This window comes from Cyprinodon variegatus, unplaced genomic scaffold, assembly GCF_000732505.1.
Source record: "Cyprinodon variegatus isolate N-32 unplaced genomic scaffold, C_variegatus-1.0 Scaffold1211, whole genome shotgun sequence".
NCBI classification, from domain to species: Eukaryota; Metazoa; Chordata; class Actinopteri; order Cyprinodontiformes; family Cyprinodontidae; genus Cyprinodon; species Cyprinodon variegatus.
The window spans coordinates 112,587-135,919 of NW_015151664.1; the positions used below are offsets into that span (position 1 = coordinate 112,587).

At 37.3% G+C, this 23,333-nt stretch overlaps 1 protein-coding gene across 5 annotated transcripts in view; it reads right to left on the minus strand.

Moving 5' to 3' along the window:
- Positions 1 to 2,318: 2,318 nt before the first annotated feature.
- LOC107102147 (cyclin-dependent kinase-like 5) overlaps positions 2,319 to 23,333 on the minus strand; it is a 53,993-nt gene continuing 32,978 nt past the window's right edge. The window contains exons 6-21 of one of the 5 annotated variants that reach the window (XM_015401335.1): positions 23,211 to 23,331; positions 22,450 to 22,509; positions 21,611 to 21,701; positions 19,853 to 19,955; positions 18,573 to 18,659; positions 18,070 to 18,150; positions 17,800 to 17,975; positions 13,727 to 14,679; positions 13,027 to 13,364; positions 11,791 to 11,928; positions 11,433 to 11,538; positions 8,897 to 9,032; positions 8,373 to 8,478; positions 7,473 to 7,634; positions 4,492 to 4,752; positions 2,319 to 3,817 (exon numbers count right to left, since the gene is read on the minus strand). In XM_015401335.1, the coding sequence (XP_015256821.1) occupies positions 3,410 to 3,817; positions 4,492 to 4,752; positions 7,473 to 7,634; positions 8,373 to 8,478; positions 8,897 to 9,032; positions 11,433 to 11,538; positions 11,791 to 11,928; positions 13,027 to 13,364; positions 13,727 to 14,679; positions 17,800 to 17,975; positions 18,070 to 18,150; positions 18,573 to 18,659; positions 19,853 to 19,955; positions 21,611 to 21,701; positions 22,450 to 22,509; positions 23,211 to 23,331 (3,327 nt within the window). In that variant the 3' untranslated portion in view covers positions 2,319 to 3,409. Of the gene's footprint in view, positions 3,818 to 4,491; positions 4,753 to 7,472; positions 7,635 to 8,372; positions 8,479 to 8,896; positions 9,033 to 11,432; positions 11,539 to 11,790; positions 11,929 to 13,026; positions 13,368 to 13,726; positions 14,680 to 17,799; positions 17,976 to 18,069; positions 18,151 to 18,572; positions 18,660 to 19,852; positions 19,956 to 21,610; positions 21,702 to 22,449; positions 22,510 to 23,210; positions 23,332 to 23,333 lie in introns of all 5 variants that reach the window. The other 4 variants (XM_015401336.1, XM_015401337.1, XM_015401333.1 and 1 more) reach the window with 4 other exon arrangements.

Genomic DNA, 23,333 nt, shown 5'->3' on the forward strand with positions numbered 1-23,333 from the left:
GAAATATGTTTTATGAAACACATTCATATTTAGGGAACAAAAAGTCATCTTCCCATTTGTGAGCGACTTAATGACTGAAGCCTTTTTTTAGCAAAGCTGCTAATTTAGTGAGCTAAGTATAAGGCTTCGGGTCCCTGGAAAGGCAAGCTTTTTCATCCCTCTGTCTACCATGGATATAAACAAACCCACATCAGCAGTCATTTACAATCATTTGCATTAAGAGTTTGCCCTAATACACCACTTTATGGGGCAGTTTTACTCTGTTTACTTTAAGCCATGTTCAGGGTGAGACAGTGACATTGAGGTAAATACAGCAGAATGATATATAATGTTCTTCACCTCCTTTCCTCATAATACATAGGAAGTCCTCTGTGCTCTCATTTAATATCCATATGTGACCAAGCTACATTACTTTGACATTCTTCCTTGATGTCATTTCATTTAGTCAACCAAAGTCAAACGGTTCAAACTGAAGCTACTTTCTAGTCAACACCAACCTTGTTCTCTTCCATTGTTTAAAAAATGTTTTATGGTTTCTTAAACCATAAAGGAGGAAGGACTGAGAAATAACATATAAGACTGGTGGAAACATATCACCCTAACTACATCCTGGCCTAAAATAGAATTTTTTTTTTCATCATCGATGTCATAACTTGTTGTTTTTTAATAAACAATCAAGTTCATCCCTGATCATGACTGCTGATGTCAAAATTAATGTAAACAGGGGAATAAAAATTCAGATGTAAAAAAATTGTTTACAAAAGAGGCATTTACAAAAAGATGATGGCACAGGCTTTAAAATGCACACAGAGGATGTAAACATATATAATAGAATAAGTCTGGGATTAGTTTCTATAACCAGTGTTGGAATAAATCCAAAAAAACAACAGATATTTTATTCCTGACTGGAATACCCTAGTTGGGATTGAATCGTCTCAAATAAATATTTGTTAAAATAAAAATATTAAACTTTTCTTTTTTTTAGATGCAATTTCTTTCCTGCCATGATCCAGATGTCAAAACTATAATTATTTTGACTGTTAGCTATTTATGAAATAACTACTAAAATTAAATAATTTTAAGGATAAATTTAATTCAGATTAAATTCTGGATGTCTTGAATTAAATGTAGTTAAGTTTGTTTTGGTAATGGAGTTTTGACTCCTTAGACAACCATTGGATATGACTGCTTATATAAAACTAAACCCAAACTTATCCTGAAAGCTCTTCATAGCTTGAAGTGAGGTATGCCTTTTTGAACCAATCTCCAGAGTTGTACGTCCCGTGTTCTCAGTGTAGAGGTTAACATAAGCTTAGATGCTTATTGCATCATGGAAAGGTTGTAGCCAAACTGCAAATGGCAGAATAAAGCTGGAGCGATATTTGCTGATACAGAGAATTGGACTAAATTTATATATATATAAAAAAAGTGTGTTGGGTATTGTTAAAAAATTTGACTATAAATCATTGAAACAGAATTTTCCACCTTCGGTTTGATACAGAACAGGTGCAACTTCATCTGTTAGAGAGAAAAATATAAAAGGTCAGGCAGCTCGCATATGTAAAAGTTATCTCTGGGGGGTTATTACAATTTGCACATAGATGTGTGTTCAAGCTTATTTGTTTATTTTGTACGTCTCTGTATAGCCACTGTGATGCACTAGCAACTTAGGATATACCAGCAGTCTCTTGCCCAATGACTTTCAACATAGCCTCCAACCCATCTTTCCCTGAATGAATATGGTGATATTGGGAAAAATAAACAACGAAAGTATAAAATGACAATTAATAATTTGTTATTGGCTAAACTTGAGCTTTCAGTGCACAGTTTCATATGATATTTGTCATTAAAATGTCATTAAAATACCATATTCATAGTAAAAGAGGCTGTTGCTAGTATATTTGACGTACTTTTCTTCAGCTAGAACAAGGAGCTTAGCTCTGCCTTGCTTCCAGTTCCAAACACCAGTCAGATAAAGTGTTTTAAGCTTCAGTGTTTTCTAAAATAAACCCCAAAAATAACTAAAGAAATTTGAATTTGGATCTAAAATTCCAGCTTAACAGGAAAAGTAAGACTTCGTTAAAAATGACCTCGCAAATCTGTTGGAGCAGGTGTGACATCATTCAGAGAAGATTGTGGACAATTGATGCACCCCCCACATGATACCGTCTGCGATTTAGCATTCAGATATTAAAATATTACCATTTCAAGATGACATGTTGCCTTTGACTCTTACCAAAGGCAAACTTCTGGAAGGTGCATTAATTTAGAAGGAATCTAATTACACCAAAAATTAGAAAAACAGTTTTTGCAGCCTCTTCATTTTTCCCACTAACAGAGTATAATGCTTCTCCTTTAAACTGTTGATGGAAACCTCTATTAGACGACCATAGTACTTTTTTTTTCATGACACTATTCTTAAATGTAGGTGAAATAGCTTTACAATGACTTATTATGGCTAAAGATGGACTTTTCTTTTTATCTAGGGTGATTAAACCTTTGATCCTCTAATTCCAGTGTATTTATAGCACAAAGCCGAGCTGTCACCCTGGGATGATCTGCTGACAAACAATGCCTACAAAAATCTCTAATTATCCGACAACTTCATAACTAATGCCATGAAGGTGACAAACATTTCTGTCTTACATTTTGTGTCAGAGATGCGTAGCTTTTCAGTAGTATTTCTATGTTTTTTCTTTTTTACAATTCGATGAAATAACAAAAGTGGGTAAAAATAGGATAACAAAGTATGTTAACCTCATCATATTAAACATAAACAGACGTTCACCATTATTAAATATTCTTTTTGACAATATTATGAACACATAAATATCTATTGATTTCTCTGTGTCGAAACTAAAGCTCTTGCAATTACACATTTAATTCTATTTTTTTATATATAATATTCCCATATCACCTACATACTGTGTCATTTATAGCTTATATCCGTGAATTTAAAACAAATAAATATTTAATAAATAATATCGATATAAATATTTCTCTGTTTTTTTTTGTTATCAAATATCAGTGCTTGAAAAAAACCTTTGAGTTTAATGGCCACCCCTGCGACTGCATCATCTAAATTGTTGCAGTGGTGTCCAGTAAGCAGAAGATGGCAGCAGAGAGGCCACACAGGCAGTGTCTCCTTGACAGGAAAGTTCTGCTTGTTCTCATGTGAGCAGATAAAATGATGTGGGGCTGACATCCTGAGAAGGTGCGAGGACCTCCATGTCTTTACATCACCAAACTACACATCACTAATGCTTAGCCTGTCAGTGTCTGGTCTTTGCAGATTTCAACACATAAGTATATTTCTGATAGAGAACATGTGAGCTCCATTGTCTACTTTTACTATGGTACCGTTATGACAACGGCCAGGTTCCAAAGATAGTCACGTCAAAAAAGGGTGTTACAGGGCTGTCTCCTTTAGGTCGTTGAGATTTGGAATCCTGGTACGAGATGCCCGAGTAAAAGTAGGTCCGTTTTGACCTGGTTTGATGCCCAGTTGTTCTGGAGTGAACTGAGCGCCTTCCACTCGCTGTAAAGCTGACACGTGCCAGCTTGACTCGATCTGTCCTGGTAGGGTGTAGCTGGGCTTGCGGTTCTTTGCCTGGCCCGAGCTGCTCACCCCTGAATGCCCCCTGCTCTCTGTGTGCCCTCGACCATCTGGGTAGCCGGCTTTGGAGGAGGGCTGAGGTGGGTTGGGGAGGGGGGCTTGGAAGCGCAGGTCAGGAGGAGGTGGAGGAAGAGTCTGTCCTTGGTTTGACGGAGACGGGGACAGATGAAGGAGTCGACGAAGTGACTTAAGTGGCTGGCTCTGGTGATAAGAAAAAAGTTACAATAGACACTGTGATTTTAAAATGCTGATCAATAAATGTGTAAAAGAACAAACGAAAAACTTAACGTTATGAAATTATTTGAGAGATGATGCAGATTTTGTCTGTACATTTTGAGACAGTGTACATTAAAATATTTGCCTCTAACATGCATCTTGAGATCTGCAACAAATTTAAAATCAGACAACCTAAGGACAAATAAAAGGAGGAAAAAATTCTTAAAATCCAGAGGAATTTTAATTTGGTTTTCTTTCTAGAATTATTAGATTTTTGGAGTCTGCCTTTTTTAGGATTATGTCACAGCATGTCAAAAGTTAAGTCTGACAAGGACTTGGAATAAAACACACTGTTTCTCTTGAAGTGTGCTTTAGGTTAAAGTTTTAAACCAAACTCCTCACAGTGTCCTTCAGAAGCTTTTGATGGAGGAGCAGAACTAATGACTCATTGAATGACAGCAACTTCTCAAGGTTCTGAACCAGCAGAGAAACTTCCAACAACCATGTTTGACTGTTTTTATGATTTTTTCCACCTATCTCATATGATGTATTAGTTTTACACCAGATGTAACAGGGTGGAAAATTTCAAGCAATTTCAGCTTTTGTTTTGTTAGTCTGCAGAGTTTTGGGGAGGATATTTTGATGATCAGGTCACTAACCTGAGAATGGGTGTCCACCTGCTTGTCTGGTTGCCAATCATTGATCCTTTCTCTTTCCCTCCCTCTCTCCCTCTCTCTCTCCCTCTCTCTCTTGTTTTCTCTCTCCCGCTCTCTGTCTCTCTCCCTGTCCCGCTCTCTGTCTCTGCTCTGTTCCCGGTCTCTGTCCCTCGATCTCTCTCGGTTTTTCCGTCTGCTGCTGTGGTGAGAGGATGACTTGGAGCTCCTCTGAAGGGAAAGGTGTTCTTGCCCATTTCCAGTTACCTGGAATGTAAGGAAGAAAGTAGTGGTAAAAAATGGGTCTAAACTTTGCACTTTTGCATTGGCTCAGCTTGTTTTAAACTTAGTGGAATGCGGCCCACAGTTTGGTGAGGTTTAACATGCACCCTTGTAGCTGACAAAAAGCAAACAGGTGAAGATGAGATGAGAATAAGCGGTGAACTTAAGCTTTGTCAAGAGCAGAAGCTAGGAAGCAAGGAATTCGTTCAAACCACAAATTAATCTTGTGAAGAGATTTAAGGACACATTTAAAGGGCTAGTAACCCTTGAAAAAGGCGTAAAACCCTTTTAATAATAGATTTTTTATTGGTTATTGGAGATCATGTCAGAAGACATTGAAAGTCCTTAAAGTCCACCAATTTAGCAGTGTCTCAAAGAATATAAAACAAAGCAAAAATAATGCTCTCTGTTCTAAACTTGGGTAACATTTTTTACCCTCCTAATACATAACAAGGTTTTGTACAACATTTAAGTTTGAAAGCATGATGTAGAAAAAATCTAAATACATGACTGATGTGTCAGGAGCAGTACCATGAAGCATTGGTGCTTAAAGGTAGAGGATGATCTTTTATTTCTGGATGGATAATCTAAATAAGTGGTCCTCCTAATTGTCAATCATTCTGGTGATATTTTTACGTAAGGTCGTCCTATGTGATCGTCCCGCTAGCTATCTTTTTATGCTCATGCGCTCTTTCAGGTGTAGATCTTTGGTGAGCTACGGTTTCAGACAGTCATTGAAGCTCATCTCTTTCACCGTGATTCTTTGAAAATGGCCGAGGGTTGTAAGAGAAAAGGTGTCTACGGAGTGTATGAGAAGAAAAGAAAGGCCTCAGAAGAGGCAGATATATCCCAGAATGCTTTGCGCGTTGATCTCTCCTTGCAAATATTACATAATATTATAATACATATTCCTTTTCAAAAAAATTTACAAAGAAATTATTTTCAAAGGTATAGAGAAGCATTGTAGAAAGTTTTGTTTGTGTTTTTTGTTTTGATTATTTGTATATATGTATGAAAGTATATGTTTATATATTTTTATGTATGTATATGTGTAGGTAGGTATGTATTTATATGGATATATATATATACCAACATAATTATAAATATTGTAAATTAAAGAAATATAAGATTTAAGGGGGTAGGAGCACATAAGTTTTACTTCTTCCTACTCCTTTTTGCACATTTAATAGAGGTAAATTAACTCAGGAAAGAAGGGTACCTTGTTTGTTGTTTTTCTCTCCAATGTTTTTAAACATTCGTTTATTGTTTTTTTTGTTTTTCTCTTGCATGTTCGAAATAAAGATACCAATCCAAATCCAATCCAAATCATATTGGGATTTCCTCTCACAGCGGCCCGCTGTTGCCATATGCTACCCGACAGCGGAAACTAATAACAAAGGTGGCGCAGGTTCTGTGCGGAGAACCAATGGGAAAGTGATTATCTTTCTGAACTTAGTTCACTATAAAGTCCCCGTGCTATATGGTGATTGAGGGATTTAGGGGTTAGGGCGACCTTCGGACACAATAAACTTGTATGAGCTTTGAGAACTGCAACTTTTAAACAGAGCGTGCACAAGGAGAAATGGGCTCATGCATGCTCTCGCAAGCACATTTTTTTTAAGAAGTGGTGGGCGGGTCTTCTAAAAAATTCAAGAAAATCCTCCACAATACCTTTAAAACAACAATCTTTTAGGTTATGCTTTAACTGCATTGTAAGGTTAAAATAATGGCATGGTCCCAAAAAGAGACCAGCCAGAAAGAGAATACTCATTGTTCTGTTAGTTTTTGAGTTTGCTTATATTTGAACTCTAGCCACTAAGAAAATGTACTAATAGTGCTTAAAAGATGAATGTTCTTTAAAAAAGAAACACTTCTATTCAGTCTATCTGTCAATGTTCACAAATACTCTGAATTAAAGGTAGGATTTAATCAAATCATTTGCTACATTTGTCAGATGCCACCTATGTGCAATTAGAACAACAGTTGGATTGTGATGAAGTTAGTTGGAGAATCTCTTGACAGGTCAATTACTTCACACATCTGGTCTTTCTGCCACTTTTATCAAGTGGCAGAAAACAGACAGCGTTGGAACACGCCCATTTGAGTCCAGTTTGAAGTTTGCCACAAAAATGTAAAGCAACAAACTTGCTCAAGGAAGGTGCTTTGGTCAAATGAGACAAAACCGAAATGCAGGATTACCCCAACCTCTTAATTATTCCCTAACGTTTCTGCTTGCCACTGAACCAATTTTCTCAAAAAATAACAGAAAAGTCATGCAATTATTATTGATATATATATATATTTTTGTAAATGTCTTTCTAGCATATGTTTGACTGAAAGTAAAAACGGCATTTACATTACATTCACTCAAACTGACGAAACAAATTTACAAAGAAAGAGCAACGATCTGTGTGTCTTATCAACAAATGTCCATGACCATCATGATAAAGTGAACTCAAAGTGTGAGCTTCACAAACAGGATGCACCGCAGCATGAATAAATGTGACGGTTTTTAACATTCATATTAGCAGGACAAATGAATGCACAAAAAAAGTTTACAGCTTTAGCTTGCAAAGAAATTTGAAATCTTCTCAAACTAAAGCATAATATAGAATTTGAGAGTTTTGAGAAAGATTTCAAAGCTTGTAATTGTGGTTAGAGCCGTGCCGGTTAACATGCATCTGTAGAGTTAAAGTTAAGATTACTGGTGAGGCAGGGTAGGGTGCCGGAGACTGATGTTGAACCATAGGGGAGGCAACTACAGGAAGGATTTTTCCAGCTGAGTTGTGCTTTAAGCTATTCTTAGAGCTAAAAAGAGGAAAAAGGCTTTTCTTGATGCTTGGATTCCTTCCATCCTCCACGTCCGTCTGTGGAGGAGAAGATGCACAACCACAACTTTCAACACAAATTTCTGGTAGCAAATAGACAAATAAATATGTAAAAAAAAAAAAAACAACAGCAAAAACAGCAGCTAAGCCACAATCGCCTGACAGACATTAAAAGACTTAATACCCGCAACAGGTAAATCAATGCAGAAAGAGGTGAAGACTGTGTGGAAATAATAAAGGGTTATTCTGAGTAATTTTATTTATTGTTTCAAAGTATTTTTGATTTTGTGTTTTCTTGTCCATTAACAGGAAATTGTCATTATACATTATCATTATAAATGTCATAATGTATAATTGTCATTATACAAATATACATTATGGGAGAATACACAACAAATGAAAACTTGCACATTTAACAGACAGCTAATCAATTCTCACAACTAAAAGCCAGAGCGTTTCAGTGTGGAACAGCTTTTCTACAACTGTCTGATTATCCGAGTGCTTGTAGTGATTGCTTTTCATTAAGTTCTCCAGTTTTCAACCCGTGCAGTCTACTATTATCATTATGACTAAGAATGATTGCAGGCAATATACCATTTTGTAGTAAATCAGAATGACCCTTTCAGACTCTCGGTGATTAATTTCACTTTTCACCCTAACAGGAACATACACAGCAATGATGACTGGCATCACTTTTAACGAGCTTGAATATCCTAAAATCATCTCCATGAAAATTGTTGAGTTTTTCTTTTATGAAATGAGTGTTTTAGTCCTTACTATTTGCGTCTTCTTCTTTTTCTTTTTAATGGCTTTGAAAAAGCCTTGTTTTTGCTTCTCTTTGGTGGGCTCTGGAGGATTCATGACCATCGCTTCTGCAGTGGTCCTGCAGAGCAAACATGGAAAAGGTTTTGTAATTATAGAGTTTGGAATAAAACCACAAGTTTATCTGTGCCAGTAAAACACCAATATTTAAGAAAAAAAAACAACAAAAAAGAAAGAACAGAAAACTATGCCATAGTTTTCTTTATTTTTAAGTGCTGTGTTATATGGCAATCTAGAATGCAAGTTTCTAAAAACTAAGATCAAAGTAAGTAAAAGTGCAAAAAATCCCACTCAGATTAAAAAGTCTCATAGATCCTAAAAAATTGTGACAGCAGATAGAAAAGAAAAGCATCCCCACTGAATTAGCTTCATGATTGAAACCAACATTTCTAGCAGCTTATATCATATCTACATTAAGTCATATCTCTCCTTTTTCAGGGTTTATTTTAACATGACATTGTCAATGGATGAATTCCTACCAATCAAAAGCCGTCTGGCGTTTGGAGTGGTTCGTCATGCCACCTGGATCACCAGCGACAACAGGTACACCTGGCCCTCTGCCCTGACCAACACCTTCGTGGAAAGAAGAGGAGTTATCCGGTCTGGGGGAGGGGACTGAAGAAAAACAAGGAGGGAAGAAATTGACTGACAGTGTGTGTTTTCACCGTTGAAATGAGGGGTGTTTGTTTTTTTTAAAGAAAGGGTAAACTGGGGCGTTAAATGTTCTATAAGACCAATTTGAGAAATTTGAAGAAAAAAAAGTAGCGTGACTGGAAATATTTTAGCTTCTAGTTTTCCATCTACCCTTTTTGCAATGCTAAATAGAATCTTAAGGGATATGTCTTGATAAATAATAAAAATAACTGAAATCAGCTGAGCTGTAAAAACCCAGGATTGGTTTACTGACTAAACAGTCAGTGCTAACTCAAATATTTCTCTTTCAAATAGCATTTTGAGAAATTCTACACATTTGTAATCTTTTCCTCTTTTTATTAGCTACAAGCATCCTGATAGAGGCTTTCACTACACTTTTAAAACAATTATGTGTAAGAGTAGCTAATCTAACAGGACAAGTAAGCTAAAAGCCTTTTTAGTCTTAAAATGTGTAAAATTATTTCCATTTTGTTCCTTAATAGTTCTTTAGGAAAAAGAGCAATTTGATGACCACTGTGAAATTTAGCTAAGGGCTTTCTTGTTTTTTTTTTATCCTTGATTATAATATTTGACTGTGGCAATGAAGTACTAATGTTGATCTGTCAATAAATAAATCAAATTTAATTTGTTGCTATAGCTGCTAGGTGGAGCTTTTGCTCCACCTAGCAGCTTCTGTGCCTGTTGCATCAAGGTCACTCTTTTCTGCATCAAGGTCCCTCTCTTCTAGGGCTGAAACAATTCATCGGAGTAATCGCGATTAATTGATTGTTGAAATAATCATCAACTAATTTAGTAATCGATTAATCATTAAGTGAAGTATAGATACTGTAAAACATGCCTTTAGCTGACAGAGCGACCCACTTAGAGCAGTAATTATATCAAAATTGTAAAAAAAAATACAGTAACATTTTGCATTTTGGTTAAATATGAGCTTTTTGACTGTATGAGCTAATATGCTCTATCCAGAACTCGTCATGTGAAAAAGTTTTAGTTTCACTTAGTTTAATTTCTTGAAAATTCTTCTTTAAGGAACCATTGGATATCTGATTATCAATCGATTAATCGAAAAAATAATCATCAGATTCATCAATTTGCAAAATAATTGGTTGAAGAATAGAACATTGAAGAATAGTTTTCGTTGTGGCAAAAGACACATCAAGAGGTTCATATTCAAGGAAATTTGTTGGTTAATGAACGCATTCATTTATAATTTCATTACATTATGGAAGGCAATGTATTTTGTTGCTTTGTAAAAATAAAACAGCTTCGTTTTGTAATTGTTCAGACTGAAGTAGCTGTTATAAACATGTTTGTGTTACAAAGAATGTAGAACAAGATGAAAATTGATGGAAGGAAAGTATCTGTCACAGTGAGATCCGTACTGGAAGCACGATCCGCACAATTGGCTTATTTGCGCATGCGCATGCAGACATACATCCAGGTTGCCCTGTAATTTATTATGTAAAAAATACCTTACCGTAATTACATTTTTCCCTCCCCAAGACAGTAGTCATTTTTAAAATATAATGTTTTAAAGGTTTATAATGTACTTCCTGAGAAAACAAATGCCTTAAAAACCTTTCTGTTTCATCACTCGTCTCTGCCCGATCTGTACAGGTAATGGGATCCTAAGCTACTTCCGGCAAATTTTTTTGGCTTTGGATTTAAACATAAATCTAGTCTTTTTGAGTTTTATGTTTTCCTTTCGTGTTAACATTATGGTATATAGTACGTATTCTAAAGAAAGAAATAACTAAAATTCACATAAACATGGTTTATTCTTGTTTTGCATGTCCGATGGTGACGTCACACAAGCAGTTTAACAGAGAAAATGTAAAAAGCATCAAACTTGTCTAAAAAAAAAAAAGCCATAAAAAATTTTTTTTAAATATGTGTATTAGCATTCTTTAATGAGTTAAGGATTGAAATAGGTCATTTTAGTAACATAATAGCATTATATATAGAAACCCAGATGTATATCCGGTTGCACATGCCCAAATGAGCTGATGGTACTGATCGTGCTCCAAGACGGATCGGGTAGTGACAGTATCGATGCATTATTTTTATATTGTGTTATACACTAACCCTCTTAACCTGAAACCAAAATCAAGGCCAGAATCTGCACATACCTAAAACAAGACTTTGAGGGAGGGGGATGACAAGGCTTAGGTCAAACTGGAGGAAGACCAAGTCCAAGACAAAGAATAAAACCAATGAGAGACATAAATCTCGTTGTGGGTGATATTTGTATTACTCTCCACCCGCAAATTTACTTGTTTTGGTCATAAGCATATGACAGGCATATTCATAAGGGGAAAACCATAATTTTTTTCTGGTCCTACATTATTCATTAGGTTTTACCTCTGTAAAAGCTGCCTACTCTCCGAGGCATGGACTCAGTGAAGATCATCCGGTTCTCCTTGGATGAACCTGCATCCTCACCATGAGGGTCGTGATACATACTGACCTAAGAGACACATACAGACAATACAGAGAAACAGACACACATAGTTCTTAAGTTTCTGATTTATATTCGATTATCTTTCAATATCATCTTTACTAGCACAGATCACAAGACAATCAGGACAACTTTAGAGCTTCTCAGTGAGGTTACATTTATAACAGCGACAACGTGCAATGAAGCTGTTGGGAAAAAAGGCTATGAGGCCTAGCAGTGAGAAGAACTATTTGGAGATAGGGTGGAATCAGAGGGTCGGACCTCATTTTTAGTGCGCTGTGTATGAAAAGCAGCAGAGTTGTCCCTCGTAGAGTCTTTGATGGGGGCACAAGGGTGGCTCATGTCTTTAGGGGGCTGTTCGCTATGTTGAGAAGACGGACAGGTGCTGGTCAAAGCCGACTGGGGAAGCAGAATGATGCAGAGGCAATGGCAATGAGACAGTGACAGTCCCTACACACACACATAGCAGCCTGTGCTGTGCACACAGAGACATATTGTGTAAGCTCTCAATTCAACCTAAAATAAAACCACAAGAAACAAAGACCTACATTAGGTTCTAATTATCTTTACATGTTATTTTAGATGTTTTTTTAAACATAAGTCTGTGAAACTTCCTGGTTGTATCATTGACTTCAAATGTGAGTTGATATTAACAAAAATAGTGTTGGTATTTTACCATATGATCTTTAAAGAGTGATGTGTTTCTGGCTTAGGAGCTTCTCCAGCATTGCCAACACTGGTAAAGAGGAGTAAAATGCCTTAGAACAACAACATAATTTCCTTTAGTATCACACTGTCACCAAACTCCCAGAAGACTGTAAAAATACATTTGTTAAGTGCCTTTGACTGCTGTTAACTGAGGTATCATACAGTAGGTCAACTTTCTTACTTGCTTTACTTCCTGCTTTTATCTTTACTTGCTTTTATTTCGCTTCTATTTTACTGTTTAATTCATGCAAAGAGGAGGGCATCATCTGTGCTGTTTCCATTGACAACTTCAGTTAAAGATAATAGAGCTGGCCCTATTTTTCAGTGTCTAGTATTGTTTCTTTCCTAGACACAGCCACATGGAGCAAGTTTAGCATTAAATTGTCGAACATGGAAAGTATTTAACAATCAGGGCTTCTATGTTGCTTTTGTGTGGCTACTGTCTACTGTAACCACATACTCATCCAGGAGGAGTGATTCCTGAAGTGTCAATGACTTGATGCAATTAGTGGGGTTTCCTTAGATAGAAAACTCTTTGCTCTGTAAAGTGCTGTGAATTGGGAATTTAAATAATCTCAATTTAAATTGACCTTAAACATGGTAAACTATGCAATTACAATGAAAGATGACTGTTCAAGCATTTACCATATCTTTACCAGTGATGCCATTAAATCTTGAAATGCTTAAGAGGATTTCACATGAATCTTCTTAAAATGTTGGCACCATAATTTCTGAGAAAAATACTCCTGCTTTGCACCATAACCCATACTGAACTTGCTGCTCACTAACCCTCGTCATCTCATCAGTACAGTCCTCTCTGGAAGAGCTCACAGAATGTCCAGTCAGGTTGGTACGATGCTGCAGCTGTGGGGAGAGGAGCTGGAGGCTACTGGCCCGTGTCGGTATCGCCTGTCCAGGGGGAGGCAAGCCCGCCATGACCCCCTCAGACCCATGAGTGCGGTGACGTTCCCGCCTCACGTACATGGAGTGGCGCTGAGGCCGTTGCTGGGAGGAAAAGGGGGAAGTATAGCCCAGGCCATAATGGTAAGACTCGTGGGGGGAGGGAAGAGTATGTGTGTTGGGCATTGCTGGTCCTCCTGGGTCTAGGAGCTCTGGAGCAACGGCATCTTCTGGAGAATAAAGGACATTTGGCATTGTCATGCTCTGTGGGTACAGAACTGGCTTTTGGTTTCGAGTTTTCTTATGTTATATTCCATGTAAACATCAGAGTTATATGAATTAAAAGCTCAAAAGACAACATGATTAAACATTATTTTATATCATCAGCAGGATTTATGAATAGCAAGATAATATTCTAACAATTTGATATCTGCCATGATTGCTGTCAGCATTCTGGGATTTTCATGCAGTTGGACAAAATGCAGTCTAGAAAAATACTCTATCATTGTGCCGACCGACATTAATTCAAACTATAACAACGAAACATTCAATGGAAGAAAAGCGTACTTCGTTTTTTAATCAAACTTACCTGGGGCTAACGATTTGTGTCTGGATTTGTGTCTTGATGAAGAGTCCAGCGTGCTGCTTTCCATACGGACATTCCCGCTGCTACGTGAAACAGGGCTGTGTCCTGATCGGTCACTGTGTCGCGCAGAGGGGCTGCCAGGTGGTCCCGGAAGACCTGATGGGGCATTGAGGTCTAAGCAGCTGGCAGGGAAGAAGCGGGCACTGGGTCCTACAACAGCTGCTGTGTTGGAGTTTGGATCATCTGGGTGAAGTCGGCCATCATTGAGGGTCCCCACAGATTTTGCATCACTAAGAGCCCCGTGGCTCTTGGAGAGGCTCAGATAAGACGCTGAGCTTTTAGAGGATGAGGACATGGATCCGTGTGCAGAATCGGCCATACTGTGAGCGTGGCGGCCATGTTGCTTTTCTCCTCCTGATTGTAAGGTGTTGGTTTTATTTTCCAGGAAGGTGTGGCGACTTGCCTGCTGCTGCTGTTGCTGCTGCTGCTGTTGCTGTTGTTGCTGCTGCTGCAGCTGCTGTTGCTGGAGCTGCTGTTGCTGCAGCTGCTGTTGCTGCAGCTGCTGTTGCTGCAGCTGCTGCTGCTGCAGCTGCTGCTGTTGCTGAGAGCGAGACGAGCTTGGTTTACTGTGGCTGTACTTCGCCCCATGTCCCTGATCTGGCAGCTTTGTTGTCGGCCCCAAGTTGAAGTCAAACTCTGTCTTGTTTTTGGTCTCTTTGGGACTCAGAAGGTGTGGCAGGTTGTTGTTGGCCAGATCTTTGCTGGAAGAGGCAGAACGGTTTAATGTCTGGGACATGTACTGTACTTTGGGGTGGAGCGTAGGACTTAGACTAGATGGAGCTGGTTTGTTTCCATTCAAGAAACTTTCATTGCTGAGGTGATGGAGGTCTCCATGTCGAGGGAGGCTGGAACACTCCTTGCTGGTTGATCGGCGACTTGAGCTTTTGCTGTGACTTCTGAAGAGTCAGAGAAATAAGTTAAATAGTAATTGTATCTTAGTAATAGTAATCTTTGTATCAAATCCTCAAATCCTTTTTACTCAACTTTTTCACTCCACCGCCACATCCCAGTGACAGTAGCACGAAACATTGTTATTGGCTGTCCTAAAAGGTGCTAAAAGGCACCACATGATGTCATCAACAATTTGCATAATGTCATCCAGGATGAAGATGCAGGAGGAGAGCTCCTCAGATTGTTTTTTATTTTATTTTTGCTGTCTCTCAAAGAAATACAGAGATATTGGGATTAGCTTAAAGGGAAAAGACGTGGGGATTTTAAAAGTCGTACATTTTATAGAAACAAGTAAAGAAAATCCATAGTTTTCAGCCATTTAGTTCCATACTATATACCAGTTGGTGATTAATATTTATCTTATCAGTTACTTTGTTCTTCTTACTGTCACTTGCTGCTTTTCCCTTTTTTTCTGCTGCGCTACTCATTTGCCTTAAAATTTTCCCTCGATAATAAATACAGTTGTTGAATTTAATTGTCCCTTTTGTTGTCGAGCAAAAAATGAATGACTGAAGCCCAAATAAATTAAATGGAATTCATTCATTATTAGAGTTACAAAAGATTAAGCTTAAATGAAAGACCAAAATAAATGAAAATGAAAGATCCAAAAAGAAATTTCTAACTTTAAAAACAGTTTTAAGTGTAATTTTAAACTACAATTTAGAAAACACATTTTTGAACCCCACTTGACATACACTGTAAGACATATTGCTATTTAAATCAAAGTTAGTTGTAGTTAACCATAGTCAACATGTGTCTATTGAAACAGTGTTAAATCATCATAATATATTTATTCTTTGGGCTAAAATGTCTAATTTGTTTTTTTTATTTTGTTATATTACTTTTTTTTATTCTAGATTTGATCAGTAGTTCCAGAATTACAGGCAGCATTATTTATTTCATTACGATATACACTGCCTGGCCAAAAAAAAAGTCGCCACCTGGATTCAACTAAGCAAATAGGTACGAGCCTCCTATTGGATAATTACTGCATGGGCGATTATCTTTCAGCTGGCAACATGTTATTTAACCCCAACTGGTGCAATGACTTGCTTCTCATTTTCTAAACAACCATGTTGAAAGACACATCCTGTGGTCGTGGAAAAGATGTTAGTCTGTTTGAGAAGGGTCAAATCATTGGCATGCAACAAGCAGAGAAACATCTAAAGAGATTGCAGAAACTACTAAAATTTTGTTAAGAACTGTCCAACGCATTATTAAAAACTGGAAGGATAGTGGGGACCCATCATCTTCAAGGAAGAAATGTGGCCGGAAAAAAATCCTGAATGATCGTGATCGGCGATCACTTAAACGTGTGGTGAGATTAAATCGAAGAAAAACAACAGTAGAACTCAGGGCTATGTTTAATACTGAAAGTAAGAGCATTTCCACACTCACAATGCGAAGGGAACTCAAGGGATTGGGACTGAACAGCTGTGTAGCCAAAAGAAAACCACTAATCAGTGAGGCTAACCGGAAAAAAAGGCTTCAATTTGCTAGGGAACATAAAGATTGGACTGTGGAGCAATGGAAGAAGGTCATGTGGTCTGATATGTCCAGATTTATCCTGTTCCAGAGTGATGGGCGAATCAGGGTAAGAAGAGAGGCAGGTGAAGTGATGCACCCATCATGCCTAGTGGCTGCTATACAAGCCTGTGGGGGCGGTGTTATGATCTGGGGTTGCTGCAGTTGGTCAGGTCTAGGTTCTTCAGCAACAGTATGTGCTCAAAGAATGAGGTCAACTGATTACCTGAATATACTGAATGACCAGGTTATTCCATCAGTGGACTTTTTCTTCCCTCATGGCACAGGCATATTCCAAGATGACAATGCCAGGATTCATCGGGCTCAAATTGTGAAAGACTGGTTCAGGGAGCATTACACATCATTTTCCCACATGGATTGGCCACTACAGAGTCCAGACCTCAACCCCATTGAGAATCTTTGGGATGTGCTAGAGAGGGCTTTGCGCAGCGGTTAGATTCTACCATCATCAATGCAGGATCTTGGTGAAAAATTAATGCAACACTGGATGGAAATAAATCTTTTGACATTGCAGAAGCTTATCGAAACAATGCTACAGCGGTCCAACAAAGTATTAGAGTAAGTGACCTTTTTTTTTGGTGGCGACTTTTTTTTGGCCAGGCAGTGTATGTAAGCTATGACACACTTGTCTACCTTCTACTGTAACGAAAAGTTAAAGCCAGACAGCCATGTGTTGAGCTTTATAGTTGGAAAATTTCAGATCTACAGTCGAGGCAATAAACAAGTATTTCAAAACAACAGGAGTGACAAATCAAAAAGTTTGGACAAGAAGTAAATTCAAAATTGTGGTCACTAAGTCTTTATTGCATCAAGTGTTTTATAAGTATCACACAGTTTAAGCTGAGCTGGCAGTACTAATAGCTTTAGATTTTTAAAACTTTTTCTCCATAGATAATCTGATAGTTTTCAATCATTCTGAAAGCAGGCTTAGGTTTAGAATGGATATTGTATTTTGTTTTTTCAGTTTGTGATAAAGAAATACAAATAAATTAGTGTTTAGGTTGCTTCCAAGAGCTGTTATTTTGTTGTTATATGATTTTGTGTCATCAAAAAAACAAAAAAAAAAACAAATAAGCAGTAAGTTGAGAAATAAACCCCAGATGTTTGCATGCAGGATTGATAGCCTCTGTATATGGGATGTCCAGTCTACCCCTGCTCCGCCATGCTGAACCTATTTCCAACAGATTTAACCAGCTGTTATCTGCTCAGTTATTCAGAATAACTCGAGATTTAAAACTGCAACAGTTTAATATAACTAAAACTGTTTCCGCCATCCAGTTTATAGTCATTCCAAAAAAAAGAAAATTAAAACCAATCCACTGAATTTTGTTTCCAGAGGTTTGAAGACATTTCACTTCCCATCCAGGAAGCTTTTTCAATTAAAAATGTCAGGAATAGCGCTATTCCTTGATACATTTATTACTTAAAAGAGTATGATACTGCAAAGTACAATATTTTTAGGAAATCATTAAGTTTGTAAAAAGGATTGTAAATGAAAGTAAAAAGGGCAGAGGTCAAACCTTGTTGGAACCGTGTTCTCTCCATGGTGGTGCGTTTTTCTCTTGGATGAGCGTGGTGGGTTGGGAGATGCAGGAGAAGATTTTTCTCGCTCTGCCTGCCTCAGAGGCTGGAAAGCTGGATGGTTCAAACACTGCTCGGTAAGAAAACGCTCAGTAGGATTCAGCAGCAACATGCTCTGATAGGAAAACCCAAGCACATGAAAAAATCTCATTTAAAAGACCTCCAACAAGTATGCAAGAAGAACATTTAAATGTTTCCGCTTCATTTACCTTCATCAAATCCAACATTAAACCACTCATAATTCCTTGGTAGCGTCTCTCCAAAGTCTGAGGATGGGTAACTGTGGGAAACTGGCACAGAAACAAACACTGGATAAAACTTTCATCCTTGGTAGGGATTGTTTCGTTTTTTTTTTGGACTCATATCAAGCAATACAACAAAAAGTTAATGTTCCTGCCTGTAAAAAATAAAAAGTAACTCTCAGTTCAGATGACACAGATCACACTAAACTACTGAGCTCGCGCACACATTCACAAACGCAAGCTTTTCTCAGCCTTCTGGGACATCTTCTCTTGCTGTTAAGCTGAACACCAACCACCTATCTCATGAGTCATAGCAATCCTCTCAGTCATGGTGCTGGGAACACTGCCACAAAATGAAATGGATAGAAAGAATGGGCAGGAGAGAAAAGGAAGAGAGGAAAAAGTGGAGAGAAAATAATAAAAAAACAAGGTAATATAAAAGAAAGAGGGGGGCTCTTCATGTTTCCTACCCTGATTCCATGAAATCGCGGGTTGTTGTAAAAGAGTTTCATCTGTTCAGCAGGAAGAGGCCCCAAAACCTTCTGGATGGTGAAGAGCTGAAAGTAGAAACATCAGTAAATCGAGAAAACTGAGATGAACTGAGGTGTGAAAATATGATTTTCTTTCTTGCTTTCGTAGCAGAAATGTATGGAGCTCTCTCTTTTTACTTGGAGGTAGGATTTTTCAGGTTATCTGTTGTAAAAGACAACAAGGAAAAATTCCTCAGGTCGAAGTTATGGCTGGGAAAAATTGTGCTTACCCTAAGTTTTAAAATATGGCTGCAGTACATGTAGTGAAAGTGGACTACATAGATAGTTTTTATATCATTTTGACCTTATGTGTCTCTTTAAAATAGTGTGGCACATACAACTGAGGAATGACCTTTAAAAATCTAAGAAAAACTGTAAACATATAATGCATTTTATGTGAGCTTGTTGACCTGTTGACCAGAGGCCTGTTAAACGTTAAAATAAGGAGGGGGAGTGGCCGCCTAGTAGTTAGGCCATAGAGCTTGGAATCTTGAGGTTCTGAGTTCGAGCCCCACTCCCACAGACTGCCACTCTGGCTCTATGAGCAAGACCCTTAACCCCACACTGCTCCCTGGGCAGCCCACTATGGCAGCCCACTGCTCCCCAAAGGGATGGGTTAAACGCAAAGAGTGAATTTCTCCAATGTGAGATCAATAAAGTTCAATTATTATTTTATTTTAAAATGATGGCAAGACTTTATGTTAAAACTGATCTAGTTGGCTGTTTATTTCTCTTTGCTCTTGTTTCACCCCTGTTATTTTGGGTGCCCTAAGCTGCTGCATAGATTCCTTGTGCCCTGGGCTGGCTCTGCTGCAGAGTCGTTATGTTCTCTGCCTGTCTGAAAAGTTGCTTTATGGCTTTACATCACGGTATGTGTGCAGGATGGGATGAGTGCATCTAAAAACAATAGAAGAATAAAACAATGAGGCTCAAAGGAAATTACAGCATTGGTCATTATTAAAGTTTTACATTTTGCTTTTAACCTTGCTTTTTGACACCTAAATTATTTTTCTTAACATTAAAGGTTGAAAAAATAAAATCTTTCAGAGAAAAATAAGTTTAAAAATGCTTTGAAAAAAAAAGGAAAAATAAACTTTCTTTTGCTCACCTGGAAAGTTTTAGGGCCTTTAGATAAAAAGTTTTCTTATTTAAAAAAATACTAAATTTATGTTAAAAATCATGATCTTTTCAGAACTAGAACACAGTACAGCAATACCAACCTGATCAATTTCGCTTTCCCCTGGAAACAAGGGCTGTCCATCACTCAGCTCCCCCAGGATACACCCCACTGACCACATGTCCACAGCCTTCCCATAGGGAGCCCTGAAAAGGTTAGAAACGGTAACTATGATCACTTTTTAATGCAAAAATATCAATTCAAAGAAATAATATCATTAAACAACAAGTGAACCTTACTAAGTAGATGGTGTTGTGATCATGACAATAGAGGGTAAAAAAGAGATACAATGACAATAAAATGAGTGAGTGATGTAAGACAATACATCTTGTTGCCCCTTCAAAGATTTTTTTTGAGGCAGTGGAAGTGTTCAGGGTCTGGTTAGGAATGGTGAGAGTTCTGGCAGCGGAGGAGAAAGGGAGCGCTGGTGTTGGTGGGAGAGAGTATTGAGTGGGAGGCATTCAAACACTGTCTCAGTAAATGTTCCAGGGCATTTACTAAATCAAGCCACAGCAGTGCGGATAGATGACGCTCATCCATCTCCAAGCTCGGATGGACACTGGATGCAGCAAAATCACCACAACAAATTAATTGTATTAAAAACAGAGAAAGAGAAAAAAACCAGACCTCAAAATATGTTAAGTTTATTAATGAGCTGCGCTTATCTTTAAGTGCAGCACATAATTTATCACTAGCTTTGCTCAGTAATCTGAGCATATGGCAGTGCCAGTTGATTATCAATGATTTAAGAAACGATGTGCAGTTGATATGTCCTACAGTGAGTGGATTGAGATCACTAAGATATGATCCTTGCCTTTTAAAATGCATCCAGAGTTTAATTTTATCATCACACTAAAAATTACAGCAAAAATCGTTTAGTCATGTTATTACATGAGGCTGTAGCCTGTAGGTCAGCATGAACTCACTGTGAAAACATGATTGAAATTATTAATGATATTCAGTTTATTATTAAAAAAAATAGGAGCTGTGATTAAGAACAGAAAAAAAAGCTACAGCTGCATCCTAATAAATTAGCATATGAATGAAGTGGTAATTAAATTCAGAGATTAGTGGTGAACTTATCGATTTGCCTCTCACCCAGATATATTTCTTTGTTTATTTCTGCAAAATGTGAATATTTTGGCTTACAACTAATGAAAATGCCAGATTTAGTTTTTCAGAAAATTTGACTTTTAAATTGGAACGATGGGGTATGATTTTTTATTTTAAAAAAGCTGAGATGCTATCGGTACTTGCTATCTTTTGGTTCATATGTTCTTTCAAAAATGTATATGTAAATGGCCCATTTCTTCAACCATGTGAAAAGCAAATAATGATTCTGGAGACAGGTATGGAGATCTATGAACAGATCTTTAAGTCTTTAATATTTTCCGTCAATGCACATTATGTGTGACCCTGATAGTATTATTATTATTACTAAAATAATTATTACCATGTTTTATTTATGTATTTCATTTTATTTGTATGTTGCATTTTTAGCTCCAGACAACCACATGCTCAAAGGGAAGGAATTGTTATTTCTAGCACTTCTGCATAGACATTTAACCTTGTCTGTGCTGCTGATTTCTTTATTTTGTGGAAATTTAATGGAAAATTGACCTTCATTAAGATTAAAGCAGCTGTTTTCTTGGAGAAAAGCTTGCAGATTATAAGTCTTCAACTACAGTCCAAGTAAAAATACCTATAATGATATTATGCAGTTGATGTTTGAAAAAACAAAGACAAAATGAAAAACCAATGAACTATCACTTCCCGATTAACAGCCCAAATGCTCATTTACCCCAGCAGCAGCTCAGGTGAGCGGTACCACCTTGTCGCCACATACTCAGTGTAGTTGGCATCTGTTCCTTCAGAGAGGTTACGGGCAAAGCCTGAGCCAGAGGAGGAAAGAAGTTCTTATGTCAAGTATGCTTTATTTATAGGCAGCAATGCATAACTAACAAATATACCAGGACAGGATATTCAGCTTCTCAATTCTTGACAGCTACAGTGACAGGATGGTAATACTTGCCATGTGACCAAACTAATTAGTTATGTGACTGCAGGCAATCTGAGATATCACTTTGGATCATTTGTGTAGAGAGAGTCCATTTTAAGCATGGGAAAGTCACAGTAAACAGAATGCCAGCTCCAACAGCGAATACCAACAAATCCACCCAACTCACTGAGTAAAAAGGCATTAGCCAATTATTTAGAGCCAACGGACCATGTCATTTTGCAAATGCATTCACATATATTATAGACACCAGGAATAGCATGAATGGTTAAATCCATGAACTACTGGTATGTTGCATTAATGTGTTTGGCAGATAAGGAAGGTTTGTCTTACTAACATAAATTTGGTTTGACAGAGGTTTGGCTGAGCATCCAATAAAAGCCAGCAGGGTACTTTTTTGTTGCAGATTACATTTCTGGTATAAATAGTTTAAAATTGATTTTCTTATAAAAGAGTTTGAATGAAAATAATTTATTTCTAAATCAAATGTTAAGAGCCACAGTCTGTCACATTATATTCCATTAGATATATGAGAAATACAAATAATTAATATCACACTTGATAATAACAAGGTTGCTAGCTTATACGCCACAGAAAATAAAGAATTTAAAACAAATACTCACCAAAGTCACAAAGTTTAAGAACATCATCAGAACTGATGAGAAGGTTCTCTGGTTTGATATCTAAAAGAGAAAGGTTTAAAATAAATACTGAACCTCTAAGCTGATATTCAGTTAATATAAAATTATTATAAGCATTACTATATGTATATACATAAAATCCTTTCCAAATCGAACTTACTAATGAAAATTTGTATGAAAAAAACTTAAAAAGGACTCAGGAGCAATAGTAAAAATGTATTTCAGTAAAAGTTACAGTGAAAACAGAACAGGGGAAAAGAAAAGCAAACTTTTCAAAGAGAAGTCTTTGTAAGGGCTACAAAAAAACTTCATAAAACAGAAGGTACTAATAGCTTAGCTGCATTTGTCCTTCCGAACAGTAGGAGTTACTACTGAGGGGTCCAAAGCAACATGACTGTTTTTTTTCTTTTAAATATACTGGATTAGATTTTTTTAAAGACTAGAAATAAACCAATCTGAATATGTAGATTTCATCAAAAATTACAAAGAATCCATGAACCTGTCTGAATCTATTTGTCTTAATGTACCCTGGGTCCTGGTTGTATATTTGGCTCTACCTCACACTCTATTGCTGAAAAGATTTGTCACATATTTCACAAGTGTAAATAAGTAATGTCAACATGAGTTGAACTAACGCAGGCAAGGTACACATGAAATGTTTTACAGCAATGATCTAAATGCTTAAAAAGAAGGAATTGGAGTAGGGAAGCAAAACAACAAAAAAATCTAAGATGAACACTTACCTCTGTGTACAATTTCATTCTTGTGACACCAGTTGATGGCTTTGATGAGCTGAAAAATGTAGCTGCGGACCTTTTCAGGTGGGGCGCCATTGGGGAATTCCTCCAGCAGTTCAAGCATATTCT